Raw genomic sequence first — 17,976 nt, 5'->3', positions numbered from 1 at the left:
TGTCTGTCTATCTTTGTTGCTGCTCTCATTCGCCTGATTCATTCCCATTTCTTGTCGTTGCACCATATCACTCTCTGTAATTGTTCGAATTTTCTTTTCCTTGATGCTTTATCGGATCTTCCGTACCAATGCCCTGAGTTGCAAATCTTTTTCCAGTGTCTCCTCTCCCATCTCATACTCCTACCAGTCCCCTTCGTCCGGTACCCCCCCTCCTCTATTCGACCAGTCCACTACGCTCCCTTCGCTCCCTTCTCCCAGGTACTTCCGCGCGAAGTTGCGCTGGAAAGTTTTCCAATCCGAGTCTTCTGCTTGGTACCCCCAGGTGTAATCGTCGATCAAGATTGCCCCTTGAATATTCGAGTCGCAATGCATGATGAACATTTTGGTCCAAAGAGCTTTGTCGATTTGGTGGAGTTCCATTTTGATCAAGAAGAGTCGGAGGAACACTTCTGGGTCGTTACCGTCGAAGAGCGGGAGAGAAGGGATTTCCAGGGGAGTCACTCGGGACGTAGCCATTGTATAGACCTCGAATGGGTGGAAGGAAGGGCCAGGGAGGGACGAGGGGAAGGCGAAGAGGAGGCCTGAATCGATATGGAGGAAGTGCAGAGGAGAGTATTCTGGAGGGGTTTACTCGGCTGATATTCGTCGATTGTATGGATTGAGGATATCTGGTAGTAGATTGGTAGACGTTGGAGTGAAGGAGAGCAAGAAACCAAGTTCCGGGTGTTCGATCTCGCTTTGCTTCATTCACCTCGTCCTTCATCTCGCCGTGACTCTTCCGGCGTCCGGAAGCTAGATAGAGCTCCTAGGTATGTCCTCGTGTCGCTTGAGCTCTGCCGGAGCCTCACTGACGTCTCTCTACCTCCGACAGATTCCGCCCTCTTCTCATCCCCTCAAACACCCTCTCCCCAGCTCTTAGCGACACCGGTTCGCTATGCAGCAGCCTTTCAAGCGGATACGAACTGATGGGTATGTCTCTCATCCCTTCATGAGCTCTTCCCTTCTCCCTTTTCCGGCTACCCCCACTCTCTCCTCTTCTTCTCTACTCCGGATCCGCAGCGCTGACTTTCCCTCGATTCGAGCGCGACAGGTTCGCTTGCTACTCTATCGCATTCTCTCCTTTCTATCCGAACAAATCGGCAGTTGCGGGAAGTGCGAATTTTGGATTGGTGGGGAATGGGAGATTGAGCGTTCTACAGGATACTCCGGCGGGATTGGTGATTGAGAAAGGGTAAGTCTACGCTGTGCTCTCATATATGATGCGAATCTAAGGAGCATTCGCCAGGAAGACGGGAAAACCTGACGAACGCTCTGCCTTGGTCTGAAACAGGTTCGATACTCAAGATGGGTTATACGACTTAGCCTGGAGTGAATGTCACGAGAACCAAATCGCAACGGCGAGTGGAGATGGAAGCGTCAAGCTATGGGATGTTATGTTGAACGTGAGTGGCCTCTGATCGTTTTCTTCGAGGAATCGCGCTTAGTCGTCGTTTGCTGTAGGATTTCCCGATACGAAAATGGCACGAACATCAACGTGAGGTCTTTTCGATCGATTGGAGCAATACGCAGAAAGATCTCTTCTGTACGAGTAGTTGGGACGGAACTATCAAAATTGTATGATTCCTCGCACTTTCCCCCTACACTGCATGCTCGTAGCTGACTCACTTCACGTTCGCAGTGGACACCTGATCGACCTACATCTCTCACTACAATCCCAGCTCATTCTTCCTGTGTCTACGCCGCTCTCTTCTCCCCTTCACAACCTTCGATCATCGCTTCTTGTTCTTCAGACGGTACCCTCAAAGTCTGGGACACTCGATCACCACTCCCGTCTACCTCAGTTCCAGGAGGAGCTCAAGCGACAAACCTCGCAACACCTCAACTAACGATCCCAGCTCATCCAAACGCCGAAATCCTCTCTCTAGATTTCAACAAATATTCCCCTAACCTCCTCGCTACCGGTTCAGTCGATCGAACGATCCGTATACACGACGTCCGAATGGCTACTCCTGCTCCGTCGCCGTCGACTCCTCATCTCCAACCAAACGCGACGATCGCGACTCTCTTAGGCCACGAATACGCCGTCCGACGAGTCAATTGGTCCCCTCATCATTCGAATCGGTTAGCTTCAGCATCCTACGATATGACTTGTCGACTTTGGGCGACGGATCCCGCTCCAACGGGAACGGGGATGAGTCAGTCGTTTTCGAGTCAGGGAGGAGTTGGGGGCAGAATGGAAAGGGTTTGGGATGGACATAAAGAGTTCGTGGTCGGGTGTAGTTGGAGCTTGTATGAAGAGGGAGTCGTGGCGAGTTGTAGTTGGGATCAAGAGGTACATATGTGGAGATGAAAAGAAAACGACTCAAAATGAAGGACTTGGCGAAAGCGCTCCGTCACGAACCCGACTCAACGCCGCTCGTAAGGCAGCAGCGGAAGTGTGCAGCTCGGCGATGAGGAAGAGCTAGCGAGCACTTTACCAACTCTCTGAGAGCGAAGTCTGGTTCTGGCGAGTTGAGGAACAGCGTGTACTGCGTTACGAAATCATATCTAGAAGCTCAACCAAGCGAACAAGGGAGCTATGACAAGAAAGGATCGAAACGAGAGAGCGGGTGAAGGGATCGAAGGAACAAGAATGAGGAACGAAAAAACGAAAAACAAGGTCGAGACGGGGAGGGATGATCGAGTTCGAGCGGGGAGTGAAAAGCGAAAGAGAGGACCATGATAGTAAGGTAAGAGCGGAACGGAAAAGGTATCTTCATCGAGCATCGAAAGAGAGACATAAAAATCCGTTTAAGCGTGAGATCGCTTTCGGTGAGGAGTCGCAGCTGCCTTCTTTGTAGTAGTAGATTTCTTAGTCGTCGTAGACTTCTTGGTCGTGGTAGTCTTTTTCTTCGAGGAGGTGGTCGATCGCTTGGTCGAGGCGGGTTTTGCTGTAGTTTTCGCTTGAGCTCCTGGGAATCGACGCGTAGATGATCAGCTTCAGGTCCCGCGACGCTTGAAGCGAAGGAGATAAGAGAGCTTACCGTAGGTAGCGGGCTTAATAGTAGCTTGAGCGTGGCAGCTCGACGAAGCAGGAGGGTTTTGACCCGCGGGGGTAGGCTATTATTCAAGCTCCTCAATCTGTTAGCCTCCTGCATCGTGCGAACCGGATATCAGAGAGCTAAAAGACGTGAGACTGACGTTGACACCTTGGTACCAAGTCGAAGTTTGACCGTTCTTGAGCTTGTACTCTCCCATTGCTTGAGCGGGGAGGTTAGCGTTACATTGGTCGAATCCGGTGTCGTAGTTTCCAGGAATGTTCCAGTAGCAGCCCATGACATCGTAGACTGTGGAAAGAGAAGCAGGGAGTCAGAAGGAACGTTTTTGGGCGGGATTGAGCTAAATCGGAAAGGGAGCACTCACTGTGGTCTGTAGCGCAGGCGAACGAGAGGAGACGTGGAGTAAACAGGGTCGGTAGGTTAGACGAAACAGAGGGCAAGCGGGGAAGGCAAGAGAGAGTTCGTCAGTCACTCGCAACGAAGCAGATAGATTTAGGCCGCGACAAGACTCACTGCACCACTTCCACGAATCCGGTCCATCGTAGCAAGCGCGAATACAGAACTCGTCATCGGAGACTATCAACAATATCGGCTCGATCAGCTTCATTCGAGCAAACTGGAAAGAAGAAAGAGAGAGCAGCGCACTGAATTGAGTCCATTCCTTGAATTGGAACGTCTTGCCTCCGATGTTGGAGAGAACGAGACCTCCGATAGGGTTTCCGTTTCCATCAGCTCCGTGGGGATCGAGTTCACCTGTAAAGAACCAGAAAAGTCAGAATGAAAAGCTTGGACATTCGATCAAGGACGGATGGCTAACCTCCTTCGTCGCCGCTGTGAGCAACATCGAGCTAAGCGTCAGTGAACATTATTAGAGTCAGAGCTGAGAGGGAAGAGACTCACGCAGGGATGTTCATTTGAGTGAATTTTCCTTGTCCAGTGATTTCTATTCGTTGCATCGGACGAGGAGTCAGCGATCATATAAACGTATATACAGCCACAATGCCTCAATGCGAGACAGTCAGAGAGTAATTGCACTCACGAACGTATTTCTCAGCCCAAGTGAAATGAACACCGGTAAGAGTTCCAGGAGGAATCAAACGAGTTCCGTGACCTTCTTTCGTGCAGTACGCGACTTCGAATCGTTCGGAATCTCCGATCGTCGCTTGGTAGGGAGGAGCCCAGAGACACCTGGGAAACGATTCCTTTGAGCATCAGTTTTCGAGATCCCGGCTACGTTTCACGGCTCCCTTTTTAGGCTGAATGGGGACTCACCAGTCATCGATGTCGTTGATCCAAGCCTAGTCGTAACGGGAGATACGTGGAGAAAGAGGTCAGTCGGAGTCTTGTTTTGGGAAAAGGAGGAAAAAGCTGGAGCTCACAGTTTGACAGTTCGAGTTGGGAGAATCCGGGTAATTCTTGCAGTCGTTGTAACTGTCGTTGAGAACGGGGTAGGTGCAAGGTCAGCGCCAAACAGTCGCAAAATCCGAAGCTGAGAATCGACCGCTCGACAACAACGACCCTACTCAGGGATCTCGCCTCTTCATGTTGCCTCGTCGCTCACAGCTGAGGGCCTCCTTCGAGTATTCCAGTTCTCCTCGACCCAAAAATCCTTCCCTCGTGGACCTCGATCGAACGCGTTCCCCTCCTCCCCCCTTTCATTCAACCCGGCTAAAAAATCAACGGGATTCACTCACCCATATTGACCTTGTTCCGAAGTATGAGGAGGGTTACTAGGATCCGAAACGACTGCTCCGGCGAACGCAGAGGTGACGAGAGAAGCAGCTACGAGGGCTTTAGTGAACGAAGACATCGTTCTACTGTAGTGGGGATTGAGGGTTTGAAAACGAGTGTGAGGTGAGAGTTCCTTTGGAACTCGGCGAGTTGGTCGAAAAGTTGGAGAGTCGGAGGACGGAGGTGATGGAGGAAAAGAGAGAGGTGCAGGAAAAGGGAAAGGAGAGAAGCGAAAGGATTTGTTTATTTTGAGCGCAAAGTCGCGCTCCTTCTGCGAACGTTGGTTCGTTGGTCTAATTTGACTACCTTTTCGCAAGGTTCGATCGCAGAAACTGCATTTCTGTGCTAGTTTCGCCCTTTCTTGCTCCCTCTTGTCGAGTTTGATCGACCTCGACACCTGACGCCCATCCGAAACGAGCACGTTGAGTTGGCTCGAGCTCAAACCGAAAAAAACAGCATCCTCGGACTTCTCAAACTTCCCCGCCGAAGAAACGTCATGGATTCTCGCCTTTCTTCTCTCTCTCATCTCATCTCACTCATCCGCCTCTTTCTACAGTACTCTTCATCGTGGCCACTCGACGTTACTTATCAACTCAAACAACGCGGATCATGACTGAACACTCTCGAGTGAGTCTCTCCTCTTCTTTCTCCCTCTTTCCTCACCTGCTCCACCACCTCGGAGCCGAACTCATCTCTTGTTTCTGAGCGAGTAGAACATCGCTCAATGTAAACGATTGATCCCTCCTCTATCACCCGAGTTACACAAAGGTCAAGCTGGAAGAGTCGGAGTGATTGGTGGTTCGAAAGAGTGAGTGTCTCTTCCTACTACGAATCGTTTTCGTACGAGAAGGATAAGGTATTCACCTTCATTTGTATGATGTAGCTATGCTGGAGCTCCATACTTTGCGAGTATGACTGCTTTACGAATGGTGAGTCGCCTTTTCGCAACTTTCTGAATTTTCGCAACTTCGTTCACGAGAGACTGACTCGCACGGGTCGTAGGGAGCCGATCTATCCCACGTTATCTGTGAACCTGCTGCTGGAAGTGAGTAATCGACCTTTTTGACCGTCTCGCGGCAGAGAGAATGCTCAAATCGTCGAATCCCGCACAGATGTTATCAAGACCTACTCGCCTGATTTGATCGTTCACACCGACCTTGGAGAAGACGTGTAGGTTCATCACTTCGTCAGTATGAGAGCATGAACAATTGATATTGACGGATGCTCGAGATCTACAGAGCGGAAGAGAAAGTGACGGAAATCTTGAAAGGGATCCTTCCTCGACTTCACACTCTTGTCATCGGTCCTGGGTAGGCATCTCCCCTTCTTCTTCCGCCTCATTTGACACTAATGTCGATTATGTGTAGTCTCGGTCGTTCGAAACACATGCAACTCGCCGCCCGAGTCGCGATCAAGCTCGCCCGCGAAAACAACGTTTACATCGTGATCGACGCCGACGGACTCTTCCTCGTTCAAACGGATCCGAGCGTCGTCAAGGGATACAAGAGGGTCATTTTGACTCCGAATGTCGTCGAGTTTGGGAGATTGGTTGAATCTTGCGTTAGTCCAGATTGTCTCTCTTCGCTCTCCTTCCTTGTCGTCTCGTTCTGACATTTGAGTGGGCATGAAGGGTCTCGACCAAAACACTGAAAAATCAGAACTAGCGGCTGCTCTCTCTCGAGCGCTCGACGGACCGACAATCGTTCAAAAAGGTGCTCAAGATCGAATCACGAACGGTCACAGAACTTTGATCTCGGAAGTTACTGGATCTTCGAGACGGTGTGGTGGACAAGGGGACGTGTTGAGTGGTGCGGTGGGAACTTTCCTCGCTTGGGGAAAGAACCACGAGGAGAGGAAAGAGGAGAACAACGAGTCAGTCTCTTATTTCCCGTTTCGCGGCGCATTCCATCCAACTAACCAGATTCATTTCGTGCGCACTTGTAGAGATGCTATCTCACCCGAAGATATCACCCTCTACGCCGCCTACGGTGCCTCTGCTCTCACTCGTACTGCCTCTCGTCTCTGTTTCGCCGACTACAAACGCGCGATGCAAACTGGTGAAATGCTGGGATACGTCGGGAAATCCTTCGAAGAGGTGTTCGGTTCCGACAGTGTCACGGATCAAGCGGAGTCGACGGGAGTGTTGAGTCAGGTCGGAGGAATCGTAGAGGGGTTGAAGAAAAGCATTCTCTAGATTCGGTGGTCTTGATTATAGATGCGAAATGATGTTGTAAATAGATTGATCGGAAAGTCAGATCGACTATCTGCACTGTCGACTTGGAAGAGCGAGTATTGACGTGAACTGAAAGCAGCGAGAATACAGAAAGTTTTGCGCAACTGCGAAAGGACAATGACTCGCGCTCGCGAAACAGTCCGGCAGTTGGATACACGCAGGATCATCGTGATTCGAGAGTTCTATTTCGCAAGCGACTGAGAACAAATTGAGGAAGAAGAAGGAGAATTACCAAAGAGGGAGAGGGGCAGGAAACGACGACGGACAGAACAGACAGAAGAGAGAGATCCCAAGTACACGGATAAACGGCGAGCGACACAAGAGGAGACGGTTATACAAAGCGTCGGTCGAAGGAAGGAAGGAAAGAAGGAGAGAGAGGGGTGTTGCGAGCGAAGAAAACAAGGAAAGATTGAACGATTTTGTCTTTTTGATCGAGAGTCGAATAGGTAGTGATTCGATTTACTCGTCCTATGTAAGAACAGAATTCCCTCCTAGTTAGTGAACACTCGATGAGAGAGAACCGGGAAGAATCTGAACTTACAGCAATCTTCGGTGCGAGGTAGTATCGGATGTGTCCTTGAGGGAATGGGTACTCGACGAGTAGAGGTACTTCGTTTGACATATGGAGCTATTCAATCGTGCATGGATGTCAGCTGACGATCGAGGAAAGGAGAGAGAGGGAGAGAGAGGAGACTCACGTGAACGGATTCAGAGAGAGGAGTACTTTTGGCGAAATTCGATAAGTACTTGATCGAGAATGTCAAGGAAACGGCCTGCAGTAGCGAAACGATCAGTCTCGAACTTCGCGAAAGAGATCGAGAAGAAGATAGAACTTACTTGTTGAACATTGATGACAACCTTCATTTTTTCCTCCTTGTCTTCTCCCGAAGCCTTCTTCGCTTTGCCCTTACCCTTGGTCTCCTTCTTCGGCGCTACCTTGGCCTTCGTCTTTTTTACGGCCTTTTTCGATGATTTCTTCTCCTGCTTTACTTTTTTCGATTTCGTGTTGGGTTTCACCGAAGACTTGCGCTTCTTGCTGCTTCCGTTCTCCTCACCGTCGGATACTTCGGGCTTCGTGTCTTCGTCGTCGTCTCCTTGGACCGCGACCTAAAGTATCGAAATCAAGAGAGGTCAGCCTCATTCTCGAATCTACGGTAACGGGAGGAAGAGACTCACATCACCATCTTCATCTTCTTCCTCTTTCGGTTCAGCATCGGCCTCTTCTTCGTCTTCGTCGGCTCTGGGTTCCTCCTCCTCCTCTTCTTCCTCATCGCTTCCTTGTTCCGACCCTTCTTCCTCATCCGAACCTTCATCCGAATCGTTCGACCTACCCTTCTCCTCACTAGGTTTAAGCGTAACGGCAGCCGTTCCAATATCTCCATCCGCCGAAAACCTCACTCCATCTTTACTAACCTCGATCTTGACGCTCTCTCCCAACTCCTTGAGATCCCTAATAATCCTCGCGAATTCAGTAGCGGGTAACGAAATCTCGGCGTCGTAAACCGTGTCCGGGATACCGAGGTGTTCTTGATCAATGTCCATCAACTTCATTTCGTATTCTCCTACTCGATCTTGTTTCTTCGCTTCGAACAATAAAGCGAGAACGTCGACCGATTCGTCCGCTCGGAGAGTAACCATGTCGTTGTTTCCGGCACATTTGATGATCTTTTGAAGGGAAGTCAAGGACATTCCGAGAGACCTGTGAGACGAGGCCGATCGTATGAGCTCTCCATCGAGAAACGCTCATTGCGAACGACAGCTAGTGACTCACATGTCTCGATCGCAGCGGTACTCTTGGAACCCAGACTTCGCGAGGTTGAGGGAGACCAAAGCTACGTGCGAATTGTCCATAGCTTGAAGTTTCTGCGAAACGAATGTTGGAAAGAACTCAGCGGGGGAAGACTCTTAGAGTTGCTTTCGACACGACTCACGATTCCTTCGTCGGTACAGTCAAAGTTGGCATCGGTAACCAACTCTTTGACGGCTGTTTCGGGGGAGAAACGAAAATGAAATCGCGTTAGAACTCGTTCGACGAATCGCGCGATTGGGCTCAAGTGAGGAAGAGCTAACCATCGAGGATCTATAGAGAGAGTGCGAGAAGTCAGTAACGATAGACGCGCAAAGAGGGAGCAAAGAAAGAGTGAGAACTGACTTTTTTGAGGAGTTCAGCTTGATCAAGTTTGGCTTCCTGTTCCACGTTGAGATAGAAGAGATAGTCAGCACAGGTACGATAGAGCTGGGGAGCTAGGCGATGTAGAGAGAGAGAGAGAGACAGAAAGTCGCGAGAGAGTGAGACGCGTCAAACGCGAATGGAAGAGTCGAGCGGATGTGAGAGCAGGGGTGTAAGCTGCAAGGGATGGGTAGTGATGTCTTCGCACGAGATTGAAGGGGCTTGAGAGCGCGCGAAGAGGTGCGATAGAGCGGGAGGACGCGTCGAGGGAGGAAAAGAGGCGAGAATCGCTGAGGGGGTTCGCGGTGATTGAGGAGCATGACGAGAGATCAACGTACGAGCATGGTGGGAGATTGAGATTGAGTGTGAAAGCGGTGGTGGGAGAAGGCGAAGGTGAGGAGTGAGGGAGATTTGTCGAGAGGAGGGGAGAAACCTCAATTCAGGAGAAGTTTCGAAACTTTCGCCGAAGGAACTTGCGAACTTGAAACTCGATCGCTCATCTCATCAGCCGACTTTCTCGACTCGACTCAGGAACAGGATGCCGAACGCCCATCGCAGTGGAGCAGCTAGGAAGAAGGCGCAAAAGTAAGTCAATCGATCAGGAACTCAGCACGAGTTGGGAGAAACGAACACCCGAAACTTTTTCGAATCAGCTCTCGAGCGAGTCCGGGAGGCGGGGTCATCGTGGAATTGCCCTCGAGTCGGTTTAGGTGGTTTAGCGTTGCCAAGGAAGAGCTGGTCGCAGGAGGCCGAGGAGCATTCGATGGTTTCATCTTTCATCTAAGCTAACTCTCTATCCTCGTCTCTCCTTCTACTGTTGTACAGGGCTAGAGAGTCAAATGCAGCTGGTACCGCTGGTGGATCGAGTAATTTCACCCCTACCGGAGAATTCACTTTCCAACAAGCTTCGACTTCTTCTTTCTCCCCTTCGACCTCTACCTCGAACGGCAACGGCAAGAAGAATGGGTTCTCTGCACCGACATCGACTACCTCTGACGATGACGATGACTCAGCGTCAGACGATTCTGATTCCGACATGATTATCGAAAAACCAGACGGCGAACTTTCAGATTCGGAACGCATCGCTCGAGCGCTCGAGAAGAAAGACCTAGGAAACGTTGCGTACAAGAAAGCCGATTACCCTACTGCTACTCGCCATTACTCTCACGCCATCACCCTCGATCCTTCGAATTCTTCTTTCCTCTTGAACCGAGCCGCCGCGAAAATGGGATCGAAACTCTTCTCGACCGCATTGGAAGATTGTCTCGCGGCACAAGCCCTACAATCTCGGGACAAATCATCGGAAGGAGGGATTCAATCGAAGACGTATTTGAGAACGGCGAAATGTCAACTCGCGTTAGGGTTGATCGGTCCCGCTCAACAAAGTTTACAAGAAGCGTTCAGGTTGGAACCTTCGAATCGGGCGATCGTGACGGAGAAGGGGAAAGCCGATAGGATTGCGGGACACGTTGAGAGGTTGAAGGAGAATTTGGAGAAGAAGGATTGGAGTATGGTCTTGCTTGGAGTTGATGCCGCGGTGAGAGAGTTGGGAGAAGGTAGCTCACCGAGGGAGTGGAGGGGTTGGAAAGTAGAGGCTTTGGTAGGGAAGAAGAGGTACGATGAAGCAGCTGGACTCGCCGCGTGAGTTCTCAACTTTCCCTCTTCCAACTCTTGGATCTCTTGAACTGATCCAATCGGAATGGGTGATAGTGATCTCTTACGATTGGATCCTAAACAACCTGAACCTTTGTACCTGAGAGGTATCTGCTTGTATTACCAAGGTCAACACGATCAAGCGATCAAGCACGCTCAAGAATGTTTACGAGTCGATCCCGATTTCTCGAAAGCACGGTGAGTCTCCGTTTACTTCGTATCCGCTTGTCCAGAAAAAAACGCTCATCTCTTCTCTCACATTTTGCAGAACTTTGATGAAGAAAGTTCGAGCCCTCGATCAATTGAAGGAAGCGGGTAACACTGCGTTCAAGGAACAACGAACTGAAGAAGCTATCCAGAAATACACGGAAGCGCTCGAGTTTGACGAAGACAACGAAACGATGAGGGCGACTTTACTTTCGAACCGTGCTGCCGCTCATTTACGCGTAAGCTCACTTCCCCCTCTCTCTAGCCCATCATTCGTGGTCGAACTGACCAGATCTGTTTGCGAATTCCAGCTAAAAGACTATCCTTCAGCGATTCAAGATTGCACAATCTGTCTCGACCTCAACTCTTCCTACTTCAAAGCGCTTCGTACTCGAGCACGCGCCTACTTGGCTCAGGAAGAATACGAAGACGCCGTACGAGACTTCAAGGCGGCGTTCGAATTGGCGCCGAGCGGAAGTAACGACGAATCAATGTTGAAGAAGGAAGTGAGGGAAGCGGAACAGAAGTTGAAGAGGAGTAAAATGAAGGTACGTTCATCTAGCACTCTTTTCGTTCGTATCTACAAGAGTGCACAGAGCACAAGAGGCCGAATTGCTGACACCAATTCAATTTTGTGTCCCTCCTTTTCGTTCCTCTAGGATCACTACAAGATTCTGGGAGTTCACACGGAAGCTACGGAGAAGGAGATCAAGAAAGCCTACTTGAAACTCTCCCTAGTTCATCACCCGGACAAAGGTGGATCCGACGAGAAATTCCAAGAGGTGAGCTACCTCTACCTGCTTCTTTTCTTGAACGAGAAGACCGTGTAGGCTGACGTCCCTGTGTCTTTCAGATCGGAGAGAGTTATGCCATTTTGAGTGATCCAGAAAGGAGAAGGAAGTTCGATATGGGTATTGACGAGGTGATTCACTCTCTTCTCTCTCTTTCTTTACGTTAGCTGACCCTTCATGATCACGCAGAGTGACCCACATGGTGGAATGGACCACGATCACTTTGGCGGAGGAGGATTTGGAGGAGGAATGGGAGGTGGAGCGTTTAATATGGAAGACTTGTTTGGGGGAGGAGGAGGATTTTCGGGCGGAGGGTTCGGAGGATCACCGTTTGGTGGAGGAGGAGGACGAAGAGGAGGAGGATACAGCAGTTATGGTTTCTAGAATCGGGTCTTCCTCTTCATTCTATCTCTCACTCGATTTGTTCCTTCTCTCTTGTCGCCTATTGCTCTGCTCATCTTCCCAATTCTGCAAGTATCTCCCCGTCGTTATCTCGCATCACAACGTTCTCTCATATCGGTCCACTTGCGAAACTGATGGAGAGATCGAGATCTATAGTGAAGATTAAGGATAAAGAACTATGCTGATGACTGCTGCTTCTTCTCATCCTGCTCAAGCTTGATTCTCTGTGCTTGCTCTTCCAACGCTTTCATCGCTTCCTGTTGTCCCTTATCTGAGACGCTCACTTCTGCGCCTCCGTTCGCTGGTTCCGCCGTCGTTTCTTCCGCTTTACTCTCGTCTCCTCCTGTCGGACTCTTGACTCCCAATCCCATACAGCCCAACAAGTACCCGACGACTTTCTCCCGCTTCACTCGTTCTTTCCCTAGCTCGCTCTCTTCTTGTCCTTCCGGGACTGTTAAACTCTCGCATGCTTCTTCAGCCTCCTCGACGGCGGTCTTGCCGTGTTTGTTCTTGATTGAGAAGTCGGAGAGAGGTAGGAGGGGACATAGGAGCTGGAGAATCGGGAGATGGTAGTTGAGGGAGATCCAGTGTAAAGGAGTCGAGAGGGAAGAGTTTTGGATCGAGAGTGCGGAAACGGGAAGACGAGGAAGTAACCACGAGACGATTTCTGTTACGATTAATCGTTGGTCGTCAGCGAACAGGCATTCAGAGAAGAAAGGAAAGCTGTTGTGAAATCGAGCAAAACGAAAGCGGAACAACCTTTGTCGTCATAGCTGCAAGCCCCCGTAACAGGGGTCGCCTACTCGACTTGTTCCTTTCCACGGTCAAGCCCTCCTGCAGCTAATCCCCCCCGTCCGCGCAAAGCACCGCCTTTCACAACTTTCTCCCCATCCTCATTGTAGCTGTCTCCCGCTCGTGTGAGCCCAGCCCCTGCCATTCATTGTTTTGTACCACCATCCTTGGTTCCTCGGCGTACCAACAGGCCCTTTCGAGGCGTTCTCACCTCGTTCAACCGGAATCAAGATGTAGAAATCTTTTTTCGAGATCTCGTTAAACAGCAAGGAATAGCTTACCTGTATGACCATTGCCTCCTGCCATATGCAGTGCCGTGTTCCCTCTGTCGTCCCTCAGTTCCGCCAATACTTCGTCGCCGTACGCAGAGGTGAATCGTTTGATATCTTCGAAATCTCCTTCTTCGAGGTCGCCGTACCGGAAGCATTCCATGACTGCTAGAATCTCGTCTTGTGGAGGTTTCGACATGTTCGAGGCTGGCGATGAGAGGAAGTGAGAGGTGAGGGAAGAAGTTGATCGAAGAAGAATAAATCCTCGAAGTCGCTTCACTCGAACCGCTTGCCAGCTGCAGTGCGAACACAACCATTGAGCAGAGGCCGGACACTGAACGAAAAGCCCTTGCGAAATCTTGCAAGAAATCGAAAAATCGAGTCTCTTCAAACTTTTCGACATCAAGTACAATGAGCTACCGTTGAAAGAGATGAGAAGTACACCGAGACGGGACTGCAAGTACTATTGACAACAAAAACGCAAGACAGATTAAAAGAAATGGAAAGGAAATGTGAAAATCAAAACAACAGTACTCTCCTCCTGAACGCATTCGACGTCCGTTCCGTTCATCAGAGCTCGTCGTATCCCTCTGCCCATTCATCTCCGCCGGTCGAGCCATACTGACGCCTCCAGTCGTTGTCGTCGTCGTCGGCAGGTTCAGGTTCCTCCTCGATTTCTGCCTCGCCTCTTCGTGGACTTCCGACGACACTCGAAGCTGGATGTTCACTCGGAGCGCGTGACGAAGCTCTCGCTCCGAACGTCGGCGTCGGGATACTGATCGGCGTTCCCCTCTTCGAAATTCCCTTTCTCTTCTTCCTCTTCGAACCGTAACTTTGTCCGATCAACATGTTCTCGCCATCTGAACCTTCCTCTCCATCCGATCCAGCGTACGTCGAGCCAGCTTCGGAGCCATTCTTGTCGAACAAACTCTTGATCGCGTCGTAGTTGATCTTTTTCGAAAACTTTTTCTTTTCGAGCATCTGTTTCGTCGCATCGGCAGCACTCTCTCCGGTCGCAGTTGACGCATCCTTGGGTCGAACACGTTTTCGCTGTAGGTTTGTGAGAGCGGAGAGAGTTAGCCTAGATGGACGCGCAAAGCAGAGCGGTCAAAGAAAGAAGAACGAACGGGTTTCTTGTTGACAGGTCGGAGTTCACCATCGGGACCGGTTTGTTTGTCTATCGGAAATGTCCGAGGATCAGTTCGGCCGCAAATGGGGACCATGACAAGTGAACTCACCAGCTAATTCCTTCAAATATTCTTTGTTCGTCTCCATCCAAACCCTTCGTTTCATTTCTACTTCTTCTTCCGTCAAGATGAAAGCGTCCAACTCGTCTTCGTCGAGGTCGTCCAATCGATCGCTTTGGTTCAATTCGACTCCGCTCGAAATGTTGGTCAAGGCGCGAGCTTTCTGGAGTTGTTCTTGATCTCGTTGATCCAATTCGCTCGTGAGGTCGGCGAGTTTCGCTAGAGGTCCAGCGATTTCGGCGGTCACTGCTGCATCGAGCTCGGGAGGATCGTCGAAGGGATCGTCAAGGGCGGGAGTATCATCGACTTCGGGAGTGTCATCGACTTCGAGAGGATCATCGAGGGTGGGAGGTTCTTCGGTCGGGGGAGGGTTTTCGATCGCGAGAGGCTCTTCAACGGGAGGTGGACTGGCTCGAGGGGGTGGGTTAACCGGGGCGGGGGGAGAGGCGAGTTTTGAAGGACTGCCAAGATTCGGGGAACTAGCGGGGGCGGGAGAGTCTTCGAGTACAGGCGGAGAAGCGAGCCGGGGAGGAGAACCGAGAGCGGGCGGACTAGCTTCCTTCGAAGAACTAGCTTCGACTGGAGGACTAAGTTCGACGGGAGGACTCGCTTGGTGGAGGGGACTATTTCGGGCGGGAGGACTGGCTTCGGCGGGTGGACTAGCATCGGCGGAAGGATTGGCAAGCTGGGGAAGAGGTACGAGCTGAGGAGAAGAATTTACTGCTGGACGAGGACTGGGAGGAGGAGGAGGATTGAGTCCAGGAGGAGTGGGAAGTTCGTCGGGACCCCAATGAGGCTGATCTTCGCCTAGTTCTGCTGCGATCTGTTCCAATAGCGGGAAATGAGCGGGAGGGCGAGAGATTGATCGATCTCGAGCCGACTTCTTTTGACCTCGTTTGTCGGTTTTCTTATCGGTCTTTTTTTCAGTCTTCTTCTCTGTCTTCTCCTTCGTCTTCTTCTCGGTCTTCTTTTCGGTCTTCTTGCGTTTGCCGAGAGCTTTCGCAGAGGGTTTCGATTTCGGAGGCGGAGGTGGAAGCATGTCTCCCTCAGTTTGAGCTGGTCGTTTCCGTCCGTTGTCCCCCTCTTCGTTCTCTTCCGCGGCTCGATCCGCCAACTCCTTGAACGCCCTCGCTCCAGCTACACTCTCCGTCTCACTAACATCGGTCATCGTACTGTCTTCTCGTTCTTGCCTCTCCTTGAGTTTTCGTTTCTTCTCCTCCTTTTTCATCCCTTCGACGAAGGCTGGAGGATCGGCCGTTTCGTCCAACCAGACACTCCTGAAATCTTCGATCGTCAAACTTCCACTCGCCGTATCCTTGAACTCTGCTAGTCGTTTCCTGAGCGTGACATCGGCGATTTTGACGACTTGGACGACTTCCTCGATTGTCCTTCTAAAGTTGTTCATTCGAGCAGCGAGGAGTAGGCACGCTCCACAGATTCCCGATGGTCTTCGTCCAATCTGCATCCAATCTTTTCCCATGCGATGGACGAGTCGAGTCGCGTCGAGAGCGACTTTCTGTGTTTCGTCGCCGAAGTCGAGAAGTGCCGCAAATCGAGTGATGTAAATGGCGGGGTCGATGACACTACACGAGATGGAGAGCGCCTTCTTGAGTTTGAGAAAGGTGGAACCGAGAACGAAGACGTTGATCTGGAGAAGCGGTTCATTCGGTCAGAAAGCGCTTTTTCGGCGTGAGAACGAGGGTAAGTGACTCACCTCGAGCAGATCCGAGAAATCGATCAACATCTGGGTACCATTGTTCTGTCGTACCGCCGCGTAAAGGCAAGCTGCAGCGACGTACTGAGTTCGCCGACCTTTCGTGAATCCAAAATTGACTGCGAGGTTAAAGTATCGAGTCGCGACGTTCTGCATGTGTTCTCCGAGGTTCAATCCATGGGCGAGTTCGATGATCCTTCGACGACCTGCAAGGAAGGAAAGAGAGAGATGAAGATTAGTTAGGAAATCGATAGGCCCACCTCTCGATTTCACTGCAGAACATACCATTTGCGAGAGTCTGTTCTCGTGATTCTTGGCTCTGTCCTTGACGGTATCCGGCGGGCGCACGAGCTCGAGCTGCAATCAGGAGAGGAAAACAAATCAGCACCATGTCGGCTTGCTACGAGCCATTCTTCTTGCCACCAGAGTATCTGACTAGCCTCGATTATTCGTCACTGGAGTGAGAAACTCACTTTGATCGTGACCAACGTAACTTCCTTGAACCATTGCAGCTCCCGATCCAGTTTCTCCGAAAGTCACCTCCGAGACGATGTTGTTCTCGGTCAAGACCGTTCCGCACTTTGTACAAACGGTTTGAGCGGTATCCGCCATCTCCATCACTGAATCTTCTCCACATGAAGTGCAAATCATTGTGAGTGAATCGAGATTGAAGAGTCGAAGAGGCTGCGTGAGGAGAGAAGCGCGGGAAGCGAGAAGTGAAGTCTCGTGGATTCAAGCAGTAGGCGACTGTCGGCTCGTGAGGGTGTTGCGTAGCGAGGGATTGCGTTTTTAGTTGAGACGGGAACGAAGAGGATGAAGATAGGCTCGATGAGCGTGAGGCGTCTGACCGCACTCGTTGAGTGTTAATCGATTATCGAGTATGACTGACGCGTCTTCGAGCGATTTCGGAGGAGTGGGGAGTAGAAGAGGAAGAGAAACAAGCCTCCGAACAAAAACATTGGGATCCGCTCCTGTCTACTCACTTCGCTCCCCAGCGATGACCTTTTACATCCTACGACAGACTGAACAGCAAGCCATGCGGCGTACAAAACCGGGGGGACCGTCAGAGAACAACAAACGACTTCTAAATCTCCTCTTCGCATCTCGACTTGTCGCTCCACTCTAGACTACCACCCGGACGTTCAAGGCTTGACAGCGTTGTGCTAGTGAATGGTAAGTGTTGCCGATAGCCTCATTGTCGACTTCACCGGGCCCGATAGGTGGGAACAGCTTTTGACCTTCGATTCGCCTTGGGCGCACGACAAGCTTCGAGTCTCCTCACTCTGGCAGCCTGTTTGCCTTCTCTGGCCTCTCTTGCTGTGAGTCTTCTGCGGCCCTCCGACACATCTTGCTCCGGGAAGCGTATGAGACTTAGGCTTCCGTGCGAAATGGGTTTACAGGATTCTCCTGTTCGTCGGTCTCGAGCGAATCGTCTCTGGCATGCGAGTCTCAGGAGCCCGTGTACTCGCTGCTCTGATGGGACCGACGTACATACGTGCGAACATGCATGCAGCGCTCAAACTTGGCTTTCCGAGCCTGCACCAAACTGAGTGACTGGACGGCCTTTTCTCCGCTCCGTAAGTTGCTCTCTTCTTTCGCATCTTCCCCAGGTGCGCATGTGCTGGACTGTAGTTGACTTTCCTCTTGTGTCCAGTGACCATCGTGAATGTAAAGGTGGAACGCACGATCGAAGAGTCAACCTTCCCGAAACATATTTTTTTTTCGCCGT

At 50.9% G+C, this 17,976-nt stretch overlaps 8 protein-coding genes across 8 annotated transcripts; 3 read left to right on the top strand and 5 right to left on the bottom strand.

The window, feature by feature from the left end:
• Positions 1–180: 180 nt before the first annotated feature.
• JCM6883_006429 (uncharacterized protein) lies at positions 181–516 on the bottom strand (the record flags this gene model as incomplete). The annotated part of the gene is made up of 1 exon (XM_076631808.1): positions 181–516. The coding sequence occupies one exon, from the start codon at positions 514–516 to the stop codon at positions 181–183; it is 336 nt and encodes a 111-aa protein (XP_076488144.1).
• A 418-nt stretch (positions 517–934) lies between these two features.
• PEX7 (Pex7p) lies at positions 935–2,350 on the top strand (the record flags this gene model as incomplete). Its single annotated transcript, XM_076631807.1, has 5 exons — positions 935–969; positions 1,091–1,231; positions 1,331–1,442; positions 1,501–1,614; positions 1,679–2,350. The coding sequence occupies 5 exons, from the start codon at positions 935–937 to the stop codon at positions 2,348–2,350; spliced, it is 1,074 nt and encodes a 357-aa protein (XP_076488143.1).
• A 440-nt stretch (positions 2,351–2,790) lies between these two features.
• On the bottom strand, positions 2,791–4,848 carry JCM6883_006427 (uncharacterized protein; the record flags this gene model as incomplete). Its single annotated transcript, XM_076631806.1, has 11 exons — positions 2,791–2,951; positions 3,024–3,099; positions 3,181–3,326; positions 3,552–3,614; positions 3,684–3,791; positions 3,856–3,869; positions 3,939–3,981; positions 4,078–4,226; positions 4,311–4,336; positions 4,418–4,469; positions 4,733–4,848. 11 exons carry the CDS (start codon positions 4,846–4,848, stop codon positions 2,791–2,793), a joined length of 954 nt encoding a protein of 317 aa, XP_076488142.1.
• A 530-nt stretch (positions 4,849–5,378) lies between these two features.
• On the top strand, positions 5,379–6,963 carry NNR2 (NADHX dehydratase; the record flags this gene model as incomplete). Its single annotated transcript, XM_076631805.1, has 9 exons — positions 5,379–5,396; positions 5,483–5,577; positions 5,653–5,698; positions 5,772–5,814; positions 5,882–5,939; positions 6,008–6,079; positions 6,137–6,329; positions 6,400–6,641; positions 6,714–6,963. 9 exons carry the CDS (start codon positions 5,379–5,381, stop codon positions 6,961–6,963), a joined length of 1,017 nt encoding a protein of 338 aa, XP_076488141.1.
• A 498-nt stretch (positions 6,964–7,461) lies between these two features.
• JCM6883_006425 (uncharacterized protein) lies at positions 7,462–9,516 on the bottom strand (the record flags this gene model as incomplete). Its single annotated transcript, XM_076631804.1, has 10 exons — positions 7,462–7,470; positions 7,544–7,630; positions 7,701–7,775; positions 7,840–8,109; positions 8,179–8,701; positions 8,774–8,865; positions 8,934–8,986; positions 9,073–9,082; positions 9,155–9,190; positions 9,511–9,516. The coding sequence occupies 10 exons, from the start codon at positions 9,514–9,516 to the stop codon at positions 7,462–7,464; spliced, it is 1,161 nt and encodes a 386-aa protein (XP_076488140.1).
• Positions 9,517–9,710: 194 nt separating this feature from the next.
• JCM6883_006424 (uncharacterized protein) lies at positions 9,711–12,207 on the top strand (the record flags this gene model as incomplete). The annotated part of the gene is made up of 8 exons (XM_076631803.1): positions 9,711–9,757; positions 9,998–10,813; positions 10,883–11,023; positions 11,094–11,271; positions 11,344–11,580; positions 11,692–11,814; positions 11,886–11,954; positions 12,013–12,207. 8 exons carry the CDS (start codon positions 9,711–9,713, stop codon positions 12,205–12,207), a joined length of 1,806 nt encoding a protein of 601 aa, XP_076488139.1.
• A 194-nt stretch (positions 12,208–12,401) lies between these two features.
• Positions 12,402–13,485, bottom strand: JCM6883_006423 (uncharacterized protein; the record flags this gene model as incomplete). Its single annotated transcript, XM_076631802.1, has 2 exons — positions 12,402–12,892; positions 13,299–13,485. 2 exons carry the CDS (start codon positions 13,483–13,485, stop codon positions 12,402–12,404), a joined length of 678 nt encoding a protein of 225 aa, XP_076488138.1.
• Positions 13,486–13,856: 371 nt separating this feature from the next.
• On the bottom strand, positions 13,857–16,898 carry BRF1 (transcription factor TFIIIB subunit BRF1; the record flags this gene model as incomplete). Its single annotated transcript, XM_076631801.1, has 6 exons — positions 13,857–14,336; positions 14,414–14,463; positions 14,525–16,181; positions 16,248–16,453; positions 16,533–16,604; positions 16,721–16,898. The coding sequence occupies 6 exons, from the start codon at positions 16,896–16,898 to the stop codon at positions 13,857–13,859; spliced, it is 2,643 nt and encodes an 880-aa protein (XP_076488137.1).
• Between the last annotated feature and the right edge of the window lie 1,078 nt (positions 16,899–17,976).

The sequence above is a fragment of the Sporobolomyces salmoneus genome (genome assembly GCF_050403485.1).
Source record: "Sporobolomyces salmoneus JCM6883 DNA, S_salmoneus_JCM6883_v1_ctg20, whole genome shotgun sequence".
NCBI lineage: Eukaryota > Fungi > Basidiomycota > Microbotryomycetes > Sporidiobolales > Sporidiobolaceae > Sporobolomyces > Sporobolomyces salmoneus.
The sequence above is the reverse complement of the archived record's forward strand: the minus strand, read 5'-3'. Positions and strand labels throughout refer to the sequence as shown.